At 43.3% G+C, this 22,818-nt stretch overlaps 1 protein-coding gene across 2 annotated transcripts in view; it reads left to right on the top strand.

Annotated features, from left to right (window-relative positions):
• The window catches only part of SATB2 (SATB homeobox 2), a 387,952-nt gene that overhangs the window by 247,487 nt on the left and 117,647 nt on the right, over nucleotides 1-22,818 (top strand). The window contains exon 9 of one of the 2 annotated variants that reach the window (XM_078680507.1): nucleotides 7,319-7,531. The exons of the other annotated variant lie outside the window; for it this stretch is intronic. Coding sequence (XP_078536633.1) covers nucleotides 7,319-7,531 — 213 coding nt within the window. The remainder of the gene's footprint in view (nucleotides 1-7,318; nucleotides 7,532-22,818) is intronic. 2 annotated transcript variants of the gene reach the window in all.

The raw sequence follows: 22,818 nt of genomic DNA, 5'->3' as shown, positions 1-22,818 counted from the left end.
GGGCGTCGTGACTGATAAGTTTATTGAATTGGTAGTCTGGGATGACATGCTCCTGGAGTCGGAGCTATCTACGGAGCATTTCCTTGGGTATGTCTCAGAGCGTTCCTTTGAGGGCGTCGTGACTGATAAGTTTATTGAGTTAATAGTCTGGGATGACATGCTCCTGGAGTCGGAGCTATCTACGGAGCATTTCCTTGGGTATGTCTCTTTATTTGTCTTCTGTGTTGTTGCGGTGGAGTGATCGTTTACTTCTTTAGTTTGGTCTCGGAGCATTTGGTCTTTACCCTTTTCACGGGACATCAATTGTCCCTTCTCCGTTTTCTCGTTGACACAACTGTCTGGAGTGCACATGCCCCTCTCTTTTCGGTGTCTGAGTGGATTGCCACTCCTCATGTGGTTGGTTTCTTCTTCTCGCTTGTTGTTTGTGTTGACGTCCGTGCCATTGGGGTGATGTGTCTCACTGCTTGATGCTTCCTCAGACTCATCTATAGACTTTGGTGCATAGCGGGAGGATGCCCGGGGTTGTTCGTGTGCTGCTTTCCGGCGTTGACGGGATAGGTCCCGTCTTCCGTAGTTCGTCTTTTTTGTCTTCTTGTTGAGCAATCTGCCATCTTGTCCATGGGTGTGATCTGTCCCACTTGACACTTCATCTGCTTCATAATCAGTATCATCATCGGTTGACTGACTCCTTGAGGTTGAATAACTCCATGAGGTTGTATCAGTGCCGCTTTCGCAATCCTGATTCATCCTGGTCTTTTGTGATGGTGACTTGGAGTGTTCCATGACGCTCTGTCTCTTGTTTCGTCTTGGCTCTGATTCACCCTCCCTCTTTTCAGCTTTGTTTGTTTCCTGGGCCTTGCCCCTAGACATAAGGGGTGCCTCTTTCCAGACATCCATGTGTCTTGCATTCGAGTGCACGTCTTTCGATAAGTCTTTTGCTTTTACTCGCACTCCAGCCTCGGCCCCTCTGATGATTCTCTTTAGCGACCACTGCTCCTGAAGAATCTTGCGCTTCGTGTCTGCGCTTGAACAGCCTTCGATTATTCGGAGCCGAACTGCTTCTTCATTTGTAAATGTATTGAAGTAGCAGCAGGGTACCAGACTTAGTAACCGGGTGATGAATCTCGGCAGTGGTTCTCCTGGTTCCTGCCGCGCTGTATTGAAAGCGATGCGAGCATGATCCACTTCTACTTGTGCATGGAAGTGGGCACGTAGCTTCACTTGGAGTCTTTCATAGCTCTCTGTGTCCCTTTTGGGAAATGTTCTGATTAAGCGTCGGCCCTCATGACCAACCAGCTGGAGGAGTAGTATCAGACATTTCCTATCTCTTCGCTCACCAATTGCCTCAAGAAAATCGTCTAGTGATTCCAGCCACCGGTTCCATTTGAGACCTAATCTCCGACTGTCAGTCTGTTGCACTGGGGGTGGTACTTCAATGCAGGGACTGGACCGATGGGTTGTATTTACCACCGCCATGAGGGAGGAAAAGCTTCGTCTACTACCGTCGCAAGGTTGTTCACTTTGCCTCCAGTCTTATTTGCTGACCTTCTTTCGCCTGAGGTACTGTCGTCTCCTTCGATGTTGGGAAGGTTTGCCACTCCTGGGTGACTACTGTATTCTGTCCGCCCTTAGCACAACTGTCTCGGTAGACTTCAGTGAGTTAGGGTTGGATTTCCTGATTTCGAGATGGCCACCACTCAGCTGCTCCATGCGGGATGCGTGGCTCAGCAACTTCCTACTTTCGTTAAGGTGGCTTGCTAGCTGCAGGTACTTTGGAGTTCTTCCACGATGATATGTGACGCCATTGACATCTTGTCCTTTGCGTTTCTTTGCGTTTCTTTTCGGCCTGGACCCGGTTATCCAGTGGTTTCAAGGATGAAAGAAGGCTTCCTTGATGTTCGTTTGCTCACGCTTCTGTATTATTTGATTTCTTAGTTCTTCCTACTGTTGACTATTTATCTTTGCGTGGTGCTGGACGTTTACTTCGGTACTTGCCTTTGTTCGTGTTTGTTACGTTCAGAATCTGTGTTTGCTTGCGTTGGCTTCATTCGTGATTTGTGTGGGCTTCTGCTTATTTACGTCGAGGCTTGCATTTGCTCGGGCTTGTTTGAACTTGAAACACGTGCTTATGTTTGTCGCTAAAGTCAATTCGATTCATGGCACCTTTTGTTGCTTGTACCAGTGCCTGATTGTGCTCACGTCTTCTTTATTTGTTATTTGTGTTTGCTCGTGCTGGTTTCATTTGCACTTCTTGCATTTGCTTGTTTATATATTGCCCTTTACTTTGTGCATTTGCTAGTGCTTGTTGTTTTGTTGTGGCTTTCCTGTCGCCTCTACCTGTCTCTTGCATTTGCTAAGGCTTGTTGCAGCTTTTGTACTTGTCAGTGCTTGGCTGTTGGGCGCGCCAATGCTTGTTTCCTTTTGGTTTGCCAGAGCTTACTTCCAAACTTGGCCTGCCTGACTCAGCAATGGCCGCTCACAGTCCTCACATAGGGGGATGTCTGTGGCTGCCTGACCTAAAGATGGCCGCCTCTGTGAAGTCTCGGTTCTCACGAGACTTGGCTCTCTCTTCAATGCTTCATTCACTCGGCCCCATTCACCACACTCACCGGGTGCCGGGACCTCTCCCTGGGCACAGAGGCTGTCGCCGCCTCCACCACAACAGCGAAGGGCACAGGCACGACCGGGGTGAGCTCCCGACGTCGCGTCCTCCGTCTTCTCCAGGACTCACGCTTCAGGGGTGAGGTTTGAATTCTTTTTGGCGCGCGATCGCGCTATCTGCATTCTTCACTGCACTCACTCGCAGCGCGCCACGCTCCACAACCACGGAGCTTCAAGCCACACAGGCAGTGTTCCTGGCGGCTTAGTCTTCGCCTCGGTGCTTCCTTTCGTCGCGGTGGTCGCGAGGTCAAAGCTCTCACTTGCGCCACCGGGGACAGGGTCATACAGTGTCACGGGGATCACCACTGGTTGCACGATGTGCCCGATCCCACCCTCGTCGCCAGCTGTCGTGTCGTAGTGGCAATAACGACCGACAATTCTTTATGTTTATGAGAGCTTTATTCTCACCTCCTCTCCTGACCCTGTCCCTACTCTAACTGCCCCGGTTCCTGTCCCTGGCTCCTCCCGTTCCTGCTCCTCCCTCTTAGCTCCACCCCAACCACTAGACTACCTCATACAATCCTACACTAGGTTCATCTCTGGAACTGTTCCATAGTGGCTTAAAACAGCTATCCTTTTTCCTGGTTAGAAAAAAACGTGACTCTAATAATAACAGTTGAGAAAATGTCCAACCAGTCTCGTTACTGTCTGCTGGGTCTACACTCCAGGAAAACCATAGTCTCAAACAACTATGATCCCATCTGTAAAATAGCAATTTCTTTGGGAATACCCAGGTTCCTGACCACAGCACGGAACATGTCTTCCTTTCCACAATCTAAGAATTTAATCCCACCGGGGACTTACTGGTGCTCTGATTTTGGTGCAACGGTTGGCAGCTTTTGATACAGTCAATTATTCTATTTCACTTGATTGCATCTAGTGAAGGGACACCACTAGAGTGATTCAAGTTCTCCCTTATAGACCACACTCAGTCAGTAAGCTTAACCTCCTTATTTTGGTGAACAACTCCCATTTAAATATGGGGTCCCACAGGGTCGCAACTAGACCCGAACTTATGGGGGTGGGGGCTAATACTCCCAGCCAGGGCTGGCCCTAGCACTGTTCGCACATGGAGCAACAGTCTTTTTTGGGCCCCCTCCCCCATTTCCTCCTCACTACAACTCAACAACAACACACCTTATCTCTCTAAAGCACCTTTCTGACAAACATTTAATTTTTTTATAGCGCTACTCATAGTTTACTCACACTCAGTTCTGTGATCTGGATGGTACACGTTCTTTGTAGCAGGTACATTAACCCTCTGCGCTGTGTGGGTGGCAGGAGTGCCCATGTGAGTGCACGGTGAGCGATGCGACAGTGTGAGAGTAGTGTAAGAGAAGTTACTGCAGGGTGAGTGAGGTGACCATAGGAATTTGGGTGTGGATGTAATTGCAGAGTGGGCCGAATGAATGCATGGACGTTTTTCCTTTAGAATCTTAAGAAAAATGCTACCATTCTGAAATGAAGGTGGTAAAAAATTGTTTGACTCTGCCCATATCAGATCACCTTAAGACTATGCTAACCCACTCTGTCTTGGACTACCTGATTACTTACTAAACAAATTGCAAGCATTAGGAATGTAGGCACACGTCTGATACTGCACACTCTTGGATTTGCTCATACCACCCTCCATCCTAAATCTACTGGCTCCTCATGAAACCGAGTAAAAACTTAAAGTTATCCACAGATCACACATTGGCCAAATTCTCACATCTTTTAGTAATTGACTTATAAAACATATTCTTGGCAGAAGGCTAAGCTCTGCCTCTGCAAGCTTATTGGTTAATCTTAAATACCATACAACTCAAACTGGTGGTCGTAGCTTCTTTGTTCTCAGAAGGACTTGGAAATACTCCCCAGCTGATTTTTTACCATATACCTGCATTTCTTACTTTTAGATGTAACCTTATAACATGGCTATTTCATGAAGCGTTTGTGTCTATCTATACTCTTGGCTTGTTCTCTTTACATCGAGCACCAAGAGACCTGTCGAGAATGTGTTCTTTTTAAATGGCAATGCATGCATGGCACATGTACTCTGCCATAACCTGGATGATACAATCCTTCTGTCGTAACATGTATGCTATATTCTCTCCGCCCTTACATGAATGGTGCATTCCCTCTGCCGTAACATGGATGGTACATGCCCATCACTTACCGACATTCCATTATATTCCACAGCCATTCTTTCTCGGGTGCAATCTGTATGGAACTGACATTTGGGTATGATGGTCATAATGCCTAAAATGCTGAAATCCTTCATCAGTCTCAGCGTGGGATGTTTTCACCTGAAAATAAAATCTCATTCAATCATTACCCAAGCAGTGACCCACCGTGTACATCCCAGTGCTGTCAGTGCACTGGATTTCACAGTCTTCTCTGTTCTGGGTGTCCAAGGCTAAATTAGAGCTTTAGTGTTGCATACATAGTTTGAGGCTGCTGGGAGAGTTCTAGCTTCCCACTGCTGCTGGCGGTATTCCTGTCACCCATGCTAATGTAGGCCTCTCAGAGTTTTATGAAGTACTGTCCTCCAGGACACTTTCAAGATGCACAATATATTATGGACCATGTTAAGGTGAAATAACTTTTCTAGACTTTGAACTTGTTGCTCTTGTGTCTGCACAAGCTCTCCTGTTAGCGCTGGTCGTGGTCTTTAAGGGAGGTCTTCTGTTTCTTTTGGATTTTCAGGAGAGTGGGAGCCATTCTGAGGTTGATGGGGATGTTTTTCCAGATCCTGGGTATTTAGCTGTCATCTGTTAATTTTTTTTTTCTGAAGAGTAGATTTACATTGTCAGTTTATCTGGGTCTCCTGAGCGACCCTACTCCAGGTTTGAGGCAGGTATCTAAGAACAATATGCCATATGCCTCTCATGTTTGATGTTGGTGTTTATTTTATTCCCCATTACCTTTTTCTCAGATACACTTGCTGAATCCTACTCACCCAAACCTGTCACTCTTTTGACCACATGGACAGATTTCAGGTTTGTGACGCGCCAACTCTTTAGATAGGCTTCAAAATGCTATTTCAAATGTACATCTTAGGCAATTACCTATCATGGCCAAAGTCAATGCCAAAAACATTACTGAAGGATGCTTTGAATATTGGCTCCCAGCCCATTTGTAAATATACAGTTTCTGCAGGGCCTGGCAGCGAAAGAGGTTTTAGCTGTTGTTGTTTGCCCTCTGGCATTGCAAAAAGGTTCGTCGATGCTCGTGCACCTGTTCAATCCAAAAGGTGTGTCTACCCCCTGAGACCTGTACGAGGCCCCTCTTCCACATGGGATGTAGTACAGGAGTGTTCCTCTCCCGTCTTAAGAATGGTTGTGAGGCAGCTGCAAATAAGGTGCGAGGCAGCGGGGTCCCCACATCTCTGCATGCCCATCCTGTTTTCTGGCCTCTGAATGGAGCACTGGAAATACATCCCCAGCCAGGGAGGTGCAATTCATGACTGTATTCACCCCCATGGCTGTCCTACTGGGCTCTCTTCATTCAACGTAGGGTGGCCGTTTGAATGCCCCTCTGTTTTTTCCTCCTTTTTTGTAATCATATGCATTGTCTTAGTCTGCACCAGGAGCTCTCAGTAGGGTTGCACACCAGTGCAAATTGGACTACCGTGTCCCATAAGTTATAAGGCTCCTGTTTTAATTGTTTAAAACTGAATTTTATGATGTACATTACTATTTATTTTATATTGGAGTATTCAAGGTCTTCATTACTAAGACTAGTAAAACCAGCATTAGCATAACCAATAGGATCTGGGTGGATTCTGAGTCCTGACTAAATATTTTCAAAAAGTCAACTGCAGGGAAAAAACCCCAAAAGAAATAAGGATTGCCTTGTTCATATATATGAGATAAAAAAGTTAAAGTGTGATGCTTCAGTGTACTTTTAAGATGTAAAATTACCCACCATTCAATGTACTGCCGGAAGTCCATAGGAGGTGAAATCATACACTAAACAATCACTAGTAAGTAAGAGGTGAGAGAATAATACTCATGTGGTGCAGAGCCGAAGCCTACTTTAGGAATATGTTAAAAAACTGTTAACAATAGGTCTTGCAGACCGGTGCGCTGCCATGACAGAGCTTAAAGAAATGAAGAAAGTGCATTATCTGTAATGTACTCTAAAAAGTAATCAAGCACACCATACTCCTATCATACAGGTCTTTTTCAAGACATGATCACAAGAAACATTTATTTTCTAAAGTGCATTACAATGGATTATTTTACTCAGCATTATATTAAATATACTGACTATTAAATTAAGCTGTAGATTTACTAAAGTTTCGCTCAGGCACTCGCATGGCACGCAAAATGTAGTGTCAAGATACTATACATTAAAAAGGCCTGCAAGCACAATGAAAAACTGCATTGTGCTGCACGAATGTCCATACTAAACTTTAGTAAATCTACACCGAAGAGTTTTAAAGAGATCTATATTTCACTTCTCTCTGTCACTCCCTCCTCTATCTCCCTAATTAATTGCTCTACATTTGCTTTCACTGTCCCATGCAGTGCAAGTGTCTTCCTTCCCCTAAACTGTCTCTCTCCTCTCCCCAAAAAACCAAAAATGACAGCCGATCTGGTTCCAGCGCCCCAACAAATTAAAAAAAAAAAAATTGACTTGGCTTTTTTTTTTTTTTAATTTCTTGAACCAGGGGCTGCTGTCGGAAATTCTGCGTAAGGAAGAAGACCCGCGCACTGCCTCCCAGTCCCTCCTGGTAAACCTCAGGGCCATGCAGAATTTCCTGAATCTGCCCGAGGCAGAGAGGGATCGCATTTACCAAGACGAAAGGGAGAGGAGCATGAACCCCAATGTCAGCCTGGTGTCCTCGGCCTCCAACAGCCCTTGTTCCTCCAGAGCCCCTCAGGTAGGTGGTAAGAGCCACTTATTTTATTTTATTTCATTACTTTAATTTTTATGTGCTTTTCCATCCACGTCTCCCAACCCACTCTATCCCTAAAGCACTAGCCTTCGCACAAATATTAAAAGACATTGCTTGAGGATAGGCCTTTGGCGTGATCAGATTTCCAACACCGTTTTATACGGTGTTAAAGAAGGCTGACATTGGAGCAAATCTAGAATTTCCAGGTTTTTTTCGAAATGCATTTGAGCAAATGCTTGTGAATTCCATTTTCACACAGGCATCCCAGGGTTACACCATACAATTCCAACTTTTAACATTTGACTGGTGTGAGAGGTATATGAACAAGCCTTTGCGGATCAGAATATGAGTAATTTGCAATTCACAACATTGCAAGTCTTTATTTATACTCTGATTCTCTTGATTTCACAGAGTTCTCATGATTTCGGAATCCCCCAATTTTCACTACTTTTAATTCTATTGAAATGGTGAAATTATTGCAGCAGTTGAATGTGAAATGGCACGTAAGCAGCTTTAGAATGTTCCTGATCGCTTGATCTTTTAGTGGATTTAATCACTGGTAGAGGTTTAGAAAAACAATATTTTGGTTCTTCTCATTCATTTTGAAAAGGAGAAAGTGCAGAAGCCATGTTTGGTATTCGGGGCTCCTGCTTGAACAACACACACCTGCATTGCTTGAAGCATTGCACAAGAGTGTTTCCTAACTGGTTGCTTAGGATTCTGGAGAAGTTTTCTCGGTCATGGACGCCATCCTAATTATCACATAGATACCGGATTTTAAGAGCTTAAATGAAAAGGGATCGGATGGCTCAGCAGGGTCGTGGTGCCTTTTGTGCAAGTAACAAACCAAAGTACTTTCTGCCTTTAAAGGGCCATCTGTTGAATTATGTCACACTAGATCTCAAAAACCCAGCAGACATCTTCAAAGAAAGCAACATTGCTGACGTTTGTTAGTGAACCAGGACTGCGTAAAGAGAGTTGTGTTTTTTTGTCCTCACTGGATGACACCTTAAAGGTTGATCAATGGATTGCGAGCGATACATTTCCCAGAGGGCCCTCTGTCTACTTCCACACACAAAGTTATATTCACACACAGTCCCTCCCCACCCCCAGCCCCAAATGTCACGCCTCATCTAGCAGTCTCATTTAATGACCTGCTGAATATACAATCTGTATTAAAATCACTAATTTGTATAGTAGAGTGTACTCTTTGCCGTAGATTATAAGGATTGTGCTAATCACCAAGGAGTTCCATGGCCATTGCATGGCAAAATGCAAATGATGGGACCCCATGCAGAATGTGAAGAGGGGCCCGGGTCTCCCATATCTCGCATATATCCATTGTCATTGAACTGAATGGGGCCCCTTGAAGACTTGGGAGGTCTCTATAGGCTTGGGGCCACCCTCTGCTGCAGGGACTGCAGGGGCCTATGTTAAGCACCTGCCATTTAGAGAAACAAGTATATAGGGTTAAGGAACTCCGGGGTGACTTGTAAAATCCTTATCATGTACAGCGGGAGTACTTTATTTCTTATAATTCATGGTCACACAATCACGTTTCCCAAAAACCACAGCTATCGTTGGTGCATAGCTCTTTCATAAGAAAGAGAGAGCATGTTTGCAAACATGAAGAATAAAAATAGAATATCTAGTGCAAAATTAAACACATCAAAAAAGCTATTAGATATTAGTTGTAAAACAATATTAGAATCAGTTTAATAAAAGTAAATTCTTTAAAAAAAAAAAAGGCACAGTACCTTGGAATGTGTGGAAACATGCAGAAATTATACCTTTTCTATAATTACCTTAGAAGTGCAAAAAAATCCATGTTTGTATTAAGTCCTACCATACGGGATTCCCTGTGGAATTCTGTCAAGTAATTCCATGTCTGCAAAGTTATTTCCCAAATCCAAGAAATTTAGCATGTAAATCTATGAGCTCTATAAGGAAATTCCAGCCTATTTTGGAAATTATGGTATGATGTAATGTTTGGTGTTGGGTATTCTTATGCAGTGTGGCACAGTGTGATTCAGAGCTTTAGGTGTGGTATGATGTTTAAACTGATGGGGTAGTGTGCTATGGTATGGCGTGGATTTATATGGTAAAGAGCAGTGTAATGTGATTTAGTGTGATTTTAGGTAATATTTATTTTATTTATTTATTTGAATTTATAATGCGCAGTAGCTACCCAGAAAGGGTTTCCCCGCGCAGACCGCGGATCCAAGGAGAGGCTGGAGACATGGTAACTGGCCAATTGTTAAAAAGCCTTGTCTTCAAGGATTTGCTAAATTGAAAGTAATCAGTGCCGTAGGCAGTGTATTCCACAGGGAGGGACCTAGATAGGAGAAAGACCTTCCACCCATGCGGGAAAGTCTGATTTTGGGAACGATGAATTTCCCTTACTTGGAGGAGCGGAGATTTCGAGAGGGAAAATAGAGGCAGAACAGGGATTGAAGTTATTTCGGGGCATTACCTGCTTTGATTTTGTGCATGAAACTTAGGGCTTTGAATTTGACTCGGTTTTTCAACCCTGAGCCAGTGCAGGTTTCGTAGGTGTTGGGAGGTGGAAATGGCTCTTGGGACCTTACATAACAGCCTGGCTGCAGAATTCTGTACCATCTACAGTCTGCGTGTTATGGCTTTGTTAGAGCCCAGGTAAAGCACGTTACCATAGTCAAGCCTCGATGTAATCAAGGCGTTGACCATGGTTTTCTGGGTGGCTCTGGCAACATCAAACAGATTTTTTTTAGCGATTTGAGGATGATGAAACACGTAGCTGTAATTTTAACTGCGTGCGAGTGCATGGTAAGAGATGGTGTTGGTTGGTGAGATGTATTGTGGAATAGGGTGAGGTATTGAATGGTGTGGTGTTATGTTATGCTGTATTTATGAGGAGACATGCGGTTGGATGATTTGATTGTGTATTTTGTAGTGATGTGGAAAAAGCTGGTGTCATGTGAAGACATGTGTTTGGTGCTGTGTTGTGATCTAGCATGGCATTCCTTGAATGAAATATGGTGTGGTGAGGTAGACTATCGTTATGTGGTGTAGAAAGGTTTTATGTAACCATTGTTACTTCCCTTTTGGACATCAATGGTATATCAGAGAGAGTCCTATACAAATGACAATAATACAATGTTACAAAGCAACACAACTTAACATAAAAATATAATGTGATCTAGAGCATTTTGATGTGGTGTTGTATTGCAAGAGTATGTGTTGTGGAATTTTATTGAGTTGTCTTGCATGGTTTGGTTCAGAGTGCTAGAGGTCATAGCACAGTGTGGTGTGCTATTGTGTGGTGTGTTTTTTATATAATGTTGTGTAGTATGTTGTTTTCTGGAAGGGAACAGTTTGATGTGTTGTGAAGTTGACTTGAATGGTGATATGTTGTGGTTTTGTATTGTACAGAGTCACTTGGGGTATGGTGTGATGAGGTGTTGATGGTGTGATGTATTGGACAGTTAGGTGGTGAGGGTGAGTGATGATGCACAAAGTGTTGTGAACAATGTGAGTGATGATGTGATCTGATGTTGCCCTGGGTGATGTGATCTTGCTTGCTGTTATATGGAGTGGTGTAGTGTGATGTGTGATTGAACGTGGTATAGTGATGTGTGCTGAGGTGCAGCATGATGTGCTATTGTTTGTGTATTGTAGCACAGTTTATGGTAAGGTATGTTAAAAGGAGTTTTTTGTTCTGGTGTAGTGTGGAATGGAATGATGTGATATAGTGTGTGTAACAATGCTGGCTGTGATATAGCATGATGTGGTGCTGGATGAGTACGATGTGGTGTGGGACTGTGTATGGGTTGGAGTATCACATGATGTGATGTGGTTTAGCGCTGAATGCAATAATTTATTGCTAGATATAGTGTGGTATGCTTTTATGCTGCTTTTAATAGTGCAATAACCACAATTTCCAAGAGGTCCCTCGAACAGATTCCAGTTCCCTGGACAAAATACAGCCATACAAGAAGAAGACAATGCACATTCAGCTTATGGTGCCAAAAATACAATTTACCAAATGTTAATGATTCCGCCTTGCATTGACACACATGTGCATTGCTTTCTCGGTTCTGATCCTTCTATCTTTCAGGGTCTTTATATCTGTTTTCTATGGTGTATTATGTGGTGTGTCTGTTCATGAAATGAATAATTTATCGGTACTGTCCTTTCCATTTACCCTTAAAATTAAAATATTGTTTATTATAAAGGATGGTAAAACCCCACAGGCCTGAGAACACTGTAATACTATATGACATTATATTACTGAAATAAAGCACTTACAAATAGGCTGTAGTTCATTCCATGTGGTATTCTAAGGCTCGATATAGTTTCACGTTGTGCTGTGTTACATTGAGTGGGCTAGTGTGATAAGGTGTGATGATTGATGTTGTTTTGGTTAATTCTTAGTGATTTTATATGGTTGTGTGGTACCAAGTGATCTGGTGTCGTGTAGGGTGATGGAGAATTATGTGGGACAATGTGTTATAGTATGATGCATCAATAGATGTGGTGCTGTATGGTGTGGTGTAATGTGCTGTCTTCTGATGTAAAGTGGTTGTGGTCGTCTGGCTCCAAAGTAGAATGTCTTGCCTTTGATGTCTCCCTTTTTGTGTGTGTGTGTGTGTGAGGGGGGGGGGGTCGGATCTGTATGGCAGAGATATGCCACATGACCATGCTGGCCAGTAGGTGACTTCTGGGGGCCTCCTATTGTCACCAATAGATTGTGTACGATACAAAAAGAGAGTGAGGAAGAAGTGTAGGATTCTATCTGTGCAGTAAACATTTTTGCATTTACAAATACAATAACACCAATAGAGCATCAGATGTACTTATTTATTTTATTTTATAAGCCCACACAGCAAACATAATTCCCGTTCAGTTAAATGCTTTATGTGTTCATGCACAAAATGCCACCAGTTAAGGCCTCAAAAGTACTTTAAAAACCTTACATTCACATGCAGTCATTTTCCAAAGTCAGCAAAATAAAGTTCTTTACAGTTAAAAAACGAAAACCACACCAAAAATCCTAAAAAACTTGGATGTCTATAACGGACATAAGGACAGTGTATGTTTAAGTACTGTGGCAGTGCTCGGAACTAGCACCTTTCCACTTCACACAATAAATTAATGATGCAAAGAAATAAAAATGAAGTAACTTATTAAGAATCTATTCATACAGATATACGAAAAATATGTGAGCTCGCCACCCAGTTGCATCTTACATGCGCCTTGATCCACACCTGAAACGCTTCTAGTGCATTAGATCAGTGACAGACACTTCAGCTTGTCCTGGCTGCTGTGCGACAGCATCATCACTTCTATGGATGCTTTGTACCTCCCAGCACTGGCATTCCATGCGCTCTGGCTCGCGCTAGGGAGTCTTTAGAAGAGTGCTTGCTGGAAATCACTTTTCGACAAAGGGTTTCGGTCCACATACCAATGCACTGCTTGTGTTGTGACATTCCCCCCACCTTGTGATCGCTGAGCTCAGTCTCCCTAATTTGCAGCATTTACCTGGCTTATTATCCGAAGCGTTGCGCGCGATGAGAAAAGACAGGTTGATGTGTACGACACCTTGGCAAACACATGTTCGTTATCGTTGTAGACAGGGATGCTCTGGCGCTAATGATCTGCGTCTGCCAGAGCGGCATCTCATTCACGCTCAAGTGATGGCATGCGGATATAGAAAGCTCTGTATTTGAAGGAATGTGTAAGGCATAAAGGGTGGATTTCAAGAAGACCCCTAACAACAGATTCTGGAAGAATTGTTTGTGACTTGACCAAAACCTATGACCGTGAGCTCAGTTTCTGCATGGTTCTGTGGCATTGATGCACCGGCTTCTGGTGGAGGTCGCTCCAAGTAGATCGAAGCTTTGGTCAAGGGATTCTGGTGAGAACTGGAAAGTAGCCTAATGCAGATTTCTCGGTAAAACCGTCAGAACACAGGTTCCATTTCCCCTGGTTGTGACCATCCTTTGGCAATGGTGAGACTGCCAGTGAGTGTCCTTGAATTGGGTAACAGTAATGCGTACTGTTCATGCAATTCAGGTTGTGGTTGTGTGGAGTAGTAAGAGTTATATTTGTAAGGTTCTCATGGATGTACGGAATGGTATGGTCTTAAGGTCTTGCAAATTTCAAGCTTCATGTGCCCCTTGGGCTGCTTTGAAGTGCCCACAACTCCAGATCATACTGGACTATTCTGAGGGGACAGCAAGGACCCGTCCTGCAATCATGCTCTTAAAAAACGATAGAACGGAGTCTGTTCCCGCTGAAATACCTAAGATATTGAAAGTCTAGAACTGTCCTCTGCCTGAATATCTCTTTCAAAATTATTTGCAACAGAACTTTAAAAGAATTTCAAAAGGGGGCTTGCTATTGCATTTCATGTTCAAATCCCTATAATAAATTACTGAAATGTACTCATATTCGTAACATTTTAGGAGTTTAACTATACTGAGTGCCTACCAGATCACACCCTTGTAATATCCCGCATGTAAGAGGGAGCCAGTCTATGGTATAGTCAAATTTGTGATGCAACCCTTGCTATATAAGTAAGTGTATAGATGCATGCATTGTATGCAATAAAGCGAACATGACGGTGGACTAGAATTCCTGCACCTCTGTACTAGTTTTCTCTGCTGTATTGACCCGTGCAGAAAACCCAAACTGCCCTTTAGTGCCACTGTGCTCAAAATCCTTAACAAATAATTCGTGGTGTGTGCAGGAAAGAATTGAATATTCAGAAATTAGCCGTAGAATTTTCAATGTTCTTTATTGGTCAATTTTGATTAAAAAAGAAAAAAGGTTCATGCATTGTATATCTAAAGCAAACATGTACCTACATCAACTTGTTGTCTATGAACGCAAAGGAGTGAATGTTTTATACAATAAGTGGGTTTACCTTTAAAGTATACTCCTTTTTCAACATTTATTCATTTGCATAGTATGAAATAATGGGCAAATGTATGCACTTGATGTACAAAAAATTTGAAATCTGCTGATGACAGATATTGATTAAGAAGATGCGGGCTCTTAAAGTGGTCATGTATATTTGGCAGTAATGAAGCTGAAATTCACCAGTTATTGCATAATGCACACTACACACACAATAACTTGCACTACCTGCATAATGTTTTCATGAATACTGTTTTTGTGCTTCTGTGCATTAGCAAATTGCTCTTTTGAGCATGATGGATACCATGAGTCATGGTGTGTGTTGTGTGCGTTGATAACCATAATTGACAAATTGCAATGGTTTTACCAGTTTGACCCACGACCAAAAGAAAGTTTTTAATTGTGGCTTTTTCAGAGAATTTCATGGGGTGTTTTAAGATGTACTTCATTTCCAACCCTCTACTCACACCGGGGGTTGAATGCACAGCAATCGCTATGCACAGCTTCAGAACCAGCCCAAATAATATCCCAATGGCTGATAAGCACAGTGTTTGTCTCATATGCCCTACATGATGACTGTCCTCAGTTAATTCATGCCCTTCTAGCTCAGATGGAATACTTGTATCATTACCAGAATATGGGAGGGTGTGAGATAGTGGGATACGCCAAAGTGTCTATCTTTGGATAACTGAGGGACCATCAAACCTCTGTCCAAAGTTTCTTCTCCTCAGGATGACCGAGTGTCATAGGACTGCAATTTCATCAAAGAGAGAAGAAAATTGGTGACATTGTGCGTGTGGACATAAACCATAACTCTTGTTGGCATGCTATCAATCTGAGGGTGCATTTCTAAATCACAAGTCAGTAGATGTTTGTCTCGCCTCTTTTTAAATGTTTATGTGCACCTTGTTATAGAACTTAACGATTGTAAGCATATTGCAACACTATTTTATGAGAGAACACACAATTACACATTTAAAAATTTTGAAAGTTACTGCATAGCTCAATTTGTGCCAGAGTTGGCTATTTGAAGCACTCCTCAAATTATCGTGCTCTGAACTTTTATGAGGTCTACAAAATATGAGACAATACATGTGCTGTAATTTGCAAGACATTTTGGGCCAGATGTACCACCCATTTTGCATGCGCAAACGGGTTAGCGACCTGTTTACGCATGCAAAAACTAATAGGGCCATGTACAAACCCTATTTAGCGAGTCATAATTTATTTGCAACTCACTAAATAGGATTTGTGAAACGCAATTAGGAAAGGGCGCTCCAAGGGTGTTCCTTCCTAATTGCGACTGGCTACCCTATGTAAGAATGTTTTGCGACTGCAATTGCGGTCGTAAAACACTCTCAATTTACCACCCTCCTCAAGAGGGTGGTAATGCACTCACAAATGGGAAGGGGTCCCCGGGAGGCCCCTTCCACTTTGCAAAAATGCAAGGGAAAAATATTTTTTAGGGGCAGGAAGTGGTCCCAGGGACCATTGCCTGCCCTTACAAACAAAAAAGATTCATATTTTTCAAAAAATCCTTCCCGTTTGCCTTTAAGACAAATGGGCTGCATTTTAAAAAAAGAACGTCTTTATTGAAAAGCAGGCCCAGACATGGAGGTCTGCTGAGCCCAGTAGGCCACCATACCTGGGAGGGCCAGCCATTCCTAATGGGGTCGCAATTTGCGAGCGCCTCATGAATACTGATGAGGCATGCAATTGGTGACCCCATTGGGAATCGCAAACATTGTCTCTGACACTGTTGTACATGGCATTTGGTGACTTGCAAATGGCGACTCGCAATTAAAAACAATTTGCGTGTCGCTAAATGCCCCAGTCGTACATCAGGCCCTTAGTTTACTACAAAGGGTATGGAGCCTGCCCATTTCTTATCATTTATTGGGGTCATTGTCACTCTTCGTTGCTGCCACCTAATTGACTAGATTGTGCTGGTTTCACTTCCTCTTCTTTTGTTTAGAGCAAGGAGCAAGTATTGATTGCTTCATTTTGATTAGTGCCCTTCTGCTGCTCATTCTGTGATGGGTACTATTTTTTCTTTCTTCTTCCCCTGTTGTTATTGTCCTTGTTGCTTCTTAGTTGCCACAAACCTGTTGTCTGTGTTGGTTCTTCCCTTCCTCCCTCCCTTTGGTTGTCCATATTGCTTCTTGCCTCCAGCCATTCAAAACTGATGTTTGGAGAACATTGGTTGACTTTCCAATTGAATTCCAATGCAACCACAGAGTTGGATACCAATAAACATGTCATTTCAGCATCAAGATACCTTTTAGAATGAACGTGCACTTTACTAATATACGCTATGTTATATTTAATGCTGATATATATTTCAGCAATAAGATATGCAGCTTTGAGGAGACTTATCACCTAGGTACAGTGCAGCTTTGGCTGTTATGTGATACACATGTACAGAATTCCAAATTGATAATGTTTGTTGTACATTACTATTGGCTACGTAATCCAATACACCAAGGTGAACAATATGAATAGTATTGTATAGAGCTGCCACTTATGTAATATTGTCTGACGTGGTCTCTATTACAACACTAATAATATAAGTAGTTCAGGATCATGTTAATTAAACATGAGTAGCTCTTATTACAGAAAAAGTTGGAGACCCCTGCTCTAGTGCATCACATACTAAATATCAATGCTGCCCCTTGCTGGGGATGGTGCCTGGTAAAGTGATGTCTAATAATGAAAAGTCCTTCTGTCAGACGTAAATATGAAAAAGTGGCTAGGGTCTACACTCATCTTGCCCTGGTCTTCATATGAAGACAATGTAATAACGCTAAACCTTCAATTATTAATAAGATCGCCAGTAAAGGATTGATCCACCATAATACAGAATCATCTTCTCTCATGGGGGAAAAGACAAAAAAGTAGGATAGGTGAAAACAGGTCCTTATGGCCTTATAGGCTATATTGACTGTTTAGGAGTTCTTGTTTTTGTAGACATAAGCCAAGACACTTATATTAGCATAAAAGGCTGCCAGGTAGGGGGAGAATGTGTGGAGATCTTGATAGAATGGGTGCAGGTAAAGGGGTGGTGGTTTTTGACCTGCAATGTCAATAGCCTCCGGTGCAGGCGATAACAAGGATTAATTTGTCAGTATCTGAAGGATTGCCTGACGGATATTATAGTCCTGCAGGAGACACACCTTTGAGCATGGGAGTGTAAAGGCCATTTTGGGGATCAAGCTTGGATCCATCAAGGTTGTGCTCAGATCAATCCTTCTCCACTAAGGGTGTAGCTCTTGTCACCAGGGAACATACTGACAGAAATATACTAGACTGACTGCTCAGGTAGCTTGATTATTATTAGTATGACTTTTGGGCAGAACAGGTTTACATGTGTAGGCCTCTATGGTCCAAATTGCGACAATGTCTTTCCCCTGCACAACCTTGGAGAGAACTTGTTGTACTCTCCCCACCCATAGTGATTGGAGGTGATTTTAATGTATGCCTGGATCCAACGTTGGACAGATCATCACAAAGACGGGTGGCGGGACATACTAAAATGAGGAAGTCTTTGAAGAATCAGATGCTGGACTTTAACCTGTGTGATGTGTGGCGGTAAAAGTCCAGGGTCAACAAATGGTGCACTTATTACAATAATAAATACCAACGTGCTATCAGATTAATTCTTTTTTCAATGGATAATTCCTTGCTATTCAGTGTGAACAACATTAGGCATATCAGGATCCACTGATCCCGCCGGTGTATTGCTAGATGTCAGATTAGCTGATGTAAAAAGTAGCTCCTGGTGGACCATGGATAGGCAGTCGTTATCAAACTTGGATATAATGCAGGTGTTAAAGGTAGAGAGTAGGTTTTATTTTAGGGTTAACTTGGGTTCAGGCCCCTGTGAGGATAGTATGGGACTCATATGAGGCAGTTGTCTGAGGACTTTTTATGCAAGCAGGGCTTCATTAGGTCAAGGGAGTTACAAACAATGGATAGGGGTTTTGAAGAAGAGATGGGACGATGTAAAGGGACATTTTGAATCCGTCTTTACGAGTAGGGTTGGATGCAGTTAAAAAGAGGTTGGCTGAGAGACAGGCAGCAAATGTTTAGGTCATCGAGGGCAGGGTTAGAGCAAGGTGGCATGCCAGCATGCTTGTGCAAGTTTTGTATGGGGAAAGTAGCGGTAAGTTGTTAGCCTGGAAAATAAGAGTGGAAAGAGGACTGAACTATATAGAGAGTTTGAGAGTGGATAGTAATAGCAAGGTGTTAAAAGATTCTGAGGTGATTGCTGAATGCTTTCACAAAGTGTTTGAAGACATATTTAGAGTGAGGCACTCTTAGGGCTTCTGAAGTAAGAGGGTGGTTAGCAGGGTTTCAACTTCCCTGTCTGTCTAGAATTGAACAAGATCTATTGATGGATATTAAGGAGGAGGAAATCATTTTACAGATTGTTAAATTCAGGAATGGGAGGCGGCAGGCCCGGATGCTCTCCCGGGGTAATTTTATAAGGTACTGAAAGAAATAATAGCCCTGGTATGAAAGGAATTGTTCAAGTTACTATTGGCCGGACACTAAGAAATTCCTTCATCTTGGAATTATGCCCTGATAGCTCAACTTTTAAAACCACATAAAGACCCTAAAAGAGCAGATTTATACAAACCCATATCTTTATTGAATTTCGATAATAAGGACTTTGCTGGCATTTTATCAAAGACGATCTCCTTGATTGTTGGCAAGATAGTGCATCCAGATCAGAAGGGGTTTGTGCTAGATAGGCTGTTGAATGATCTGACAAACCAATGGATATCTGTGAAAGATCTGGCAACAGAGAATTCTGATTTATTAGGCATTATCACTATTGATAGAGCTGAGGCATTTGATAGGGCCTGCTGGGCCTATCTGTGGGACATGTTGGGTATGTTCAGGTTTCCCTTAGGGTTTGTTGCTGTAGTTAAGGGCTCTCTATACAGCACCATCAGCTAAGATCTTGGTAAATGGGGGTTTGATCAGGAGAGTCAAGATCTCAAAGAGGACACGTCAGGGGTGCCCTTTTATCCCTGTTTCTCTTATTGAGGCACCAGCGCTGTGCGATTCTAATAAACAGAATTATATGGTTAAGATAGGCCTTTATGCAGAAAACAGCATTCTACATATGAGGGATCCACATGTAACAGTGGGATGTAAGGAGACTATAACGGACCTTCTCTGGCTATTTTATAAATATGGAAACAATGGAGAGGTGATGGTTTGGGACTTAGAAAGCCCAGGCGCTGTGAAAAAGTGAGTAGGCATTTAGGCACGTCAGTCCTACATAAATTAGAAGAGGTACCGGAGTATAACTTCAGGTGGGTGAGGGAGAAAATTGAGGCAATATTATCGTGTGACGAACTCTCCCTTTGCCAAATCCACAACTGGCGGCAATCATTGGTTCTGGCACCTAATGGACGAACTTAGGGCTATAAATGCCTAGCCCGCCCCGGCTCGGGGCAAACTGTTACACAATTACTCCGGGTCTCTCACCGCATGGTCTTCGATAAGGACGATTACACAGACTATATCCTTTTACCACACTCTAAGAAATTGTCTTAAATATAACGATTGAATTGGTTTAACTAACTATACACAACAAGATAGAGCAAAGACTGCCAAATCTCCAACTGGCGGTAACCATTGGTTCTGGCACCTATTAACGAACTTTTGGTCCACAAATGGCTAGCCCGCCCCGGTTCAGGGATCACTGCTAGATCACTACTCCTGGTCTCTCACCGCACGGTCTTCGATAAGGACGATCACACAGTCTACATTCTTTTATTACATTTTAAGAAATTGTTTTAATTGTAACGTTTGTATTGGTTTTAATTAACTATACATAATAAATTTACTTACTTAATTACTCCCTTTACCCTTTATGGTAGGACAAACTTAGAGAAGATGACGATCTGACCCAAGCTGACTTATTTGGTTGACAACTTTCCTCTATCTTTACCTAGGGGCAGCTTAGATAAGATACAAGGGAGGATAGGGAGATTATTTGGGCCTCCAATTGTCCAAGACTCAGTTGGAAAAACCGAAGGAAGCTGGTAAAAGGGGGGCGTAGCATTGCCAAATGTTTTACTGTTTTACCTTAATTTAGGATTTCTAGAATGATTTTGGGGATCCCTGATGATTCTAGTTGGGGCAGTATTTTTGTGGGTCTGCTGAATCAGATTGGGCAGAAGGGTGTCCTGTTTAAGTTTGGGGATCCAAAGTACTTCAAGAAGGTCCAGCTGAAAGTTTTGCGGGCTTTTTTAGAATTATGGTGTTGTCTGAGGGAAATCTTTGGAATTGATTATTACTCTGAGTTTACTCCAATATGGAAATCCCCAGCTGCTGGATAAGCTGAGCATCCCATTGATCGCAGTAGGCATCAAGAGATGGGGGCAGTTGCAGGAGGGTTCTGGAGTAATTTTGTGGGAGTTGTTAACGGCACAAACCAAAGGCACCCTATCATGGTTCAGGTATATGCAGAGACATGCAAAATGCAGTGGGAGTCTCCCTCGCCTCTTTATAATCGCTGTGGAGAGGGATAGGCGGATGATAGTATGTTAGACTTAGTACCATTGGCGTGAGCCTCCCTTCTATTTTTTGCTGTTGCCTCCTCTATTTTTAATATGTTTGACTGGTTTTAGTTGCTTTGCGCACTGTACCACTGCTATTCAGTGCCACAGTGCAAGTGCTCCCTATGTTAAACAGATGTAATGGATTAGTGACTCCATGATTGGCTTACTTGATTTACTTGCCAGACCCTAGTACAGTGCACCATGTGTGCCCAGGGCCTGTAGATCAAATGCTGCTAGTTGGCTTGCAGCCCTGATTGTGCCACCCACAGAAGCAGCTTGTAAAGTGTGTCTCAGGCCTGCCATTGCAGAACCTGTGTGCAGTCTAGTACTGCCATGTCGACTTGGTAAGTGCAACCACTGGCCAGTGCCTAAACCTTCCCTTTTCTACATGTTAGCCACCTCTAAGGTAGGCCCTAGGGCAGGGTGCATTGTATGTGAAAGGTAGGACATGCCCTGATGTATGTGGCATGTCCTGAAAGTGCATTACAGACCATTTTGTTTTTCACTATTAGCGCTGGGATGCCCATGGAAAACCACGCGCTCTACAAATGTTCCTTCATTCATTCACTATTGAAAGGCTACCTGTCCCCATAGGCCAGAATAGGGAGTTTGACTATAACATCCTATAATCCTAACTGACCCAGGGAACATGGTAGAAAAAAATAGTATGCCTGAACTCAGAATGATAAAATACATCTTTTAGTGAAATTGGTTTTAACATTCTGTGTTTGAAAATCCCACTTTTAGAAAGTAGGTATTTTCTGACCTAACCATCTGGCCTGCTTCTGCTAGGTTGTGTATTGCATGTCTGGTTTGTGAGTGACAGGAGGGCTTGGGTTCCAGCATCTGTTGAGTCAGGGCTAGGCTGAATAGGACCGTGGCTGCATAGAGAGTGGGGGCAGAGATTTCCTTTCAGTGCCCCCAGCCTTCATAGAATAGAGAGTAGGGGGGGGGGTTCCTTTCAGCTACCTGTGCCAGGTCTGCTTTCAACAATGCTGTCTCCGCCTCCTGCCAGGAAGCTGCACAGACCTGGTTTTGGCTAGGTACAGGCACCCTCTGCCCTCAGAGGACAAAGAATTTACTAGTGTAAATATTGGGGCCCAGACCCCAAGATGTAAGATCACTTCTGGACATCAAGATGGCCCTTTTGCCAAGGAGAAGAACCAGAGAATCTGCAGGAGTTGGACTGCCCCCTGTGCCAGTGTGTTGCTTTCTGGGGTTGGCCAGCAGAGCTTTCTTTATTGCCAAGGAAAGGAGAAAGACTTTTATTGCAACTTTCATTATCTTGAAGAAGAATCTCCAAGGGCTTGAACTGTGCTTGCCTCATGCTGAAGTCTCAGGGATACAAGACTTTACCACCATCTCGCCCCTGAATTTCCTTGCTGGGAATTCTGTCCGCAGAAGCCTACGTGTTGTTGGGATCTAGAAGCACGACTCAACGTTGCATCACCGGAGAAGCGTGTCTCAGTCGCAGCTATTTGTAGTCGCATCCCCAGAGAAGCATGTCGCCACCGCAAGGGTCGCCGTAGCATCAAGGGGGAGGCGTGTCGCAGGGCCTGTCGCCGCTTAGAAGTTCCAGTGTTGCCGCACGGCCGTTGGGCGTGCACGCATCGTCTTCACGTCATCGCGTGTGCCATTATTTCGCATCGCACCGGATCGTCGCATCGCAGCGCCATCTTCTCGCATCGCAACCGGAACGCACCACAAGTTCGTCGCATCATCTCCTCTCCTGAAGGAACAGACACATCGCCTACTTTGTCCAAGCACTGAGGAACAGACGCATCACCTCCCCCG

The sequence above is a fragment of the Lissotriton helveticus genome, chromosome 3_1 (genome assembly GCF_964261635.1).
Source record: "Lissotriton helveticus chromosome 3_1, aLisHel1.1, whole genome shotgun sequence".
Classification (NCBI taxonomy): Eukaryota; Metazoa; Chordata; class Amphibia; order Caudata; family Salamandridae; genus Lissotriton; species Lissotriton helveticus.
Note: the sequence above shows the minus strand (reverse complement) of the source record. Positions and strands in the feature narration are given on the sequence as shown.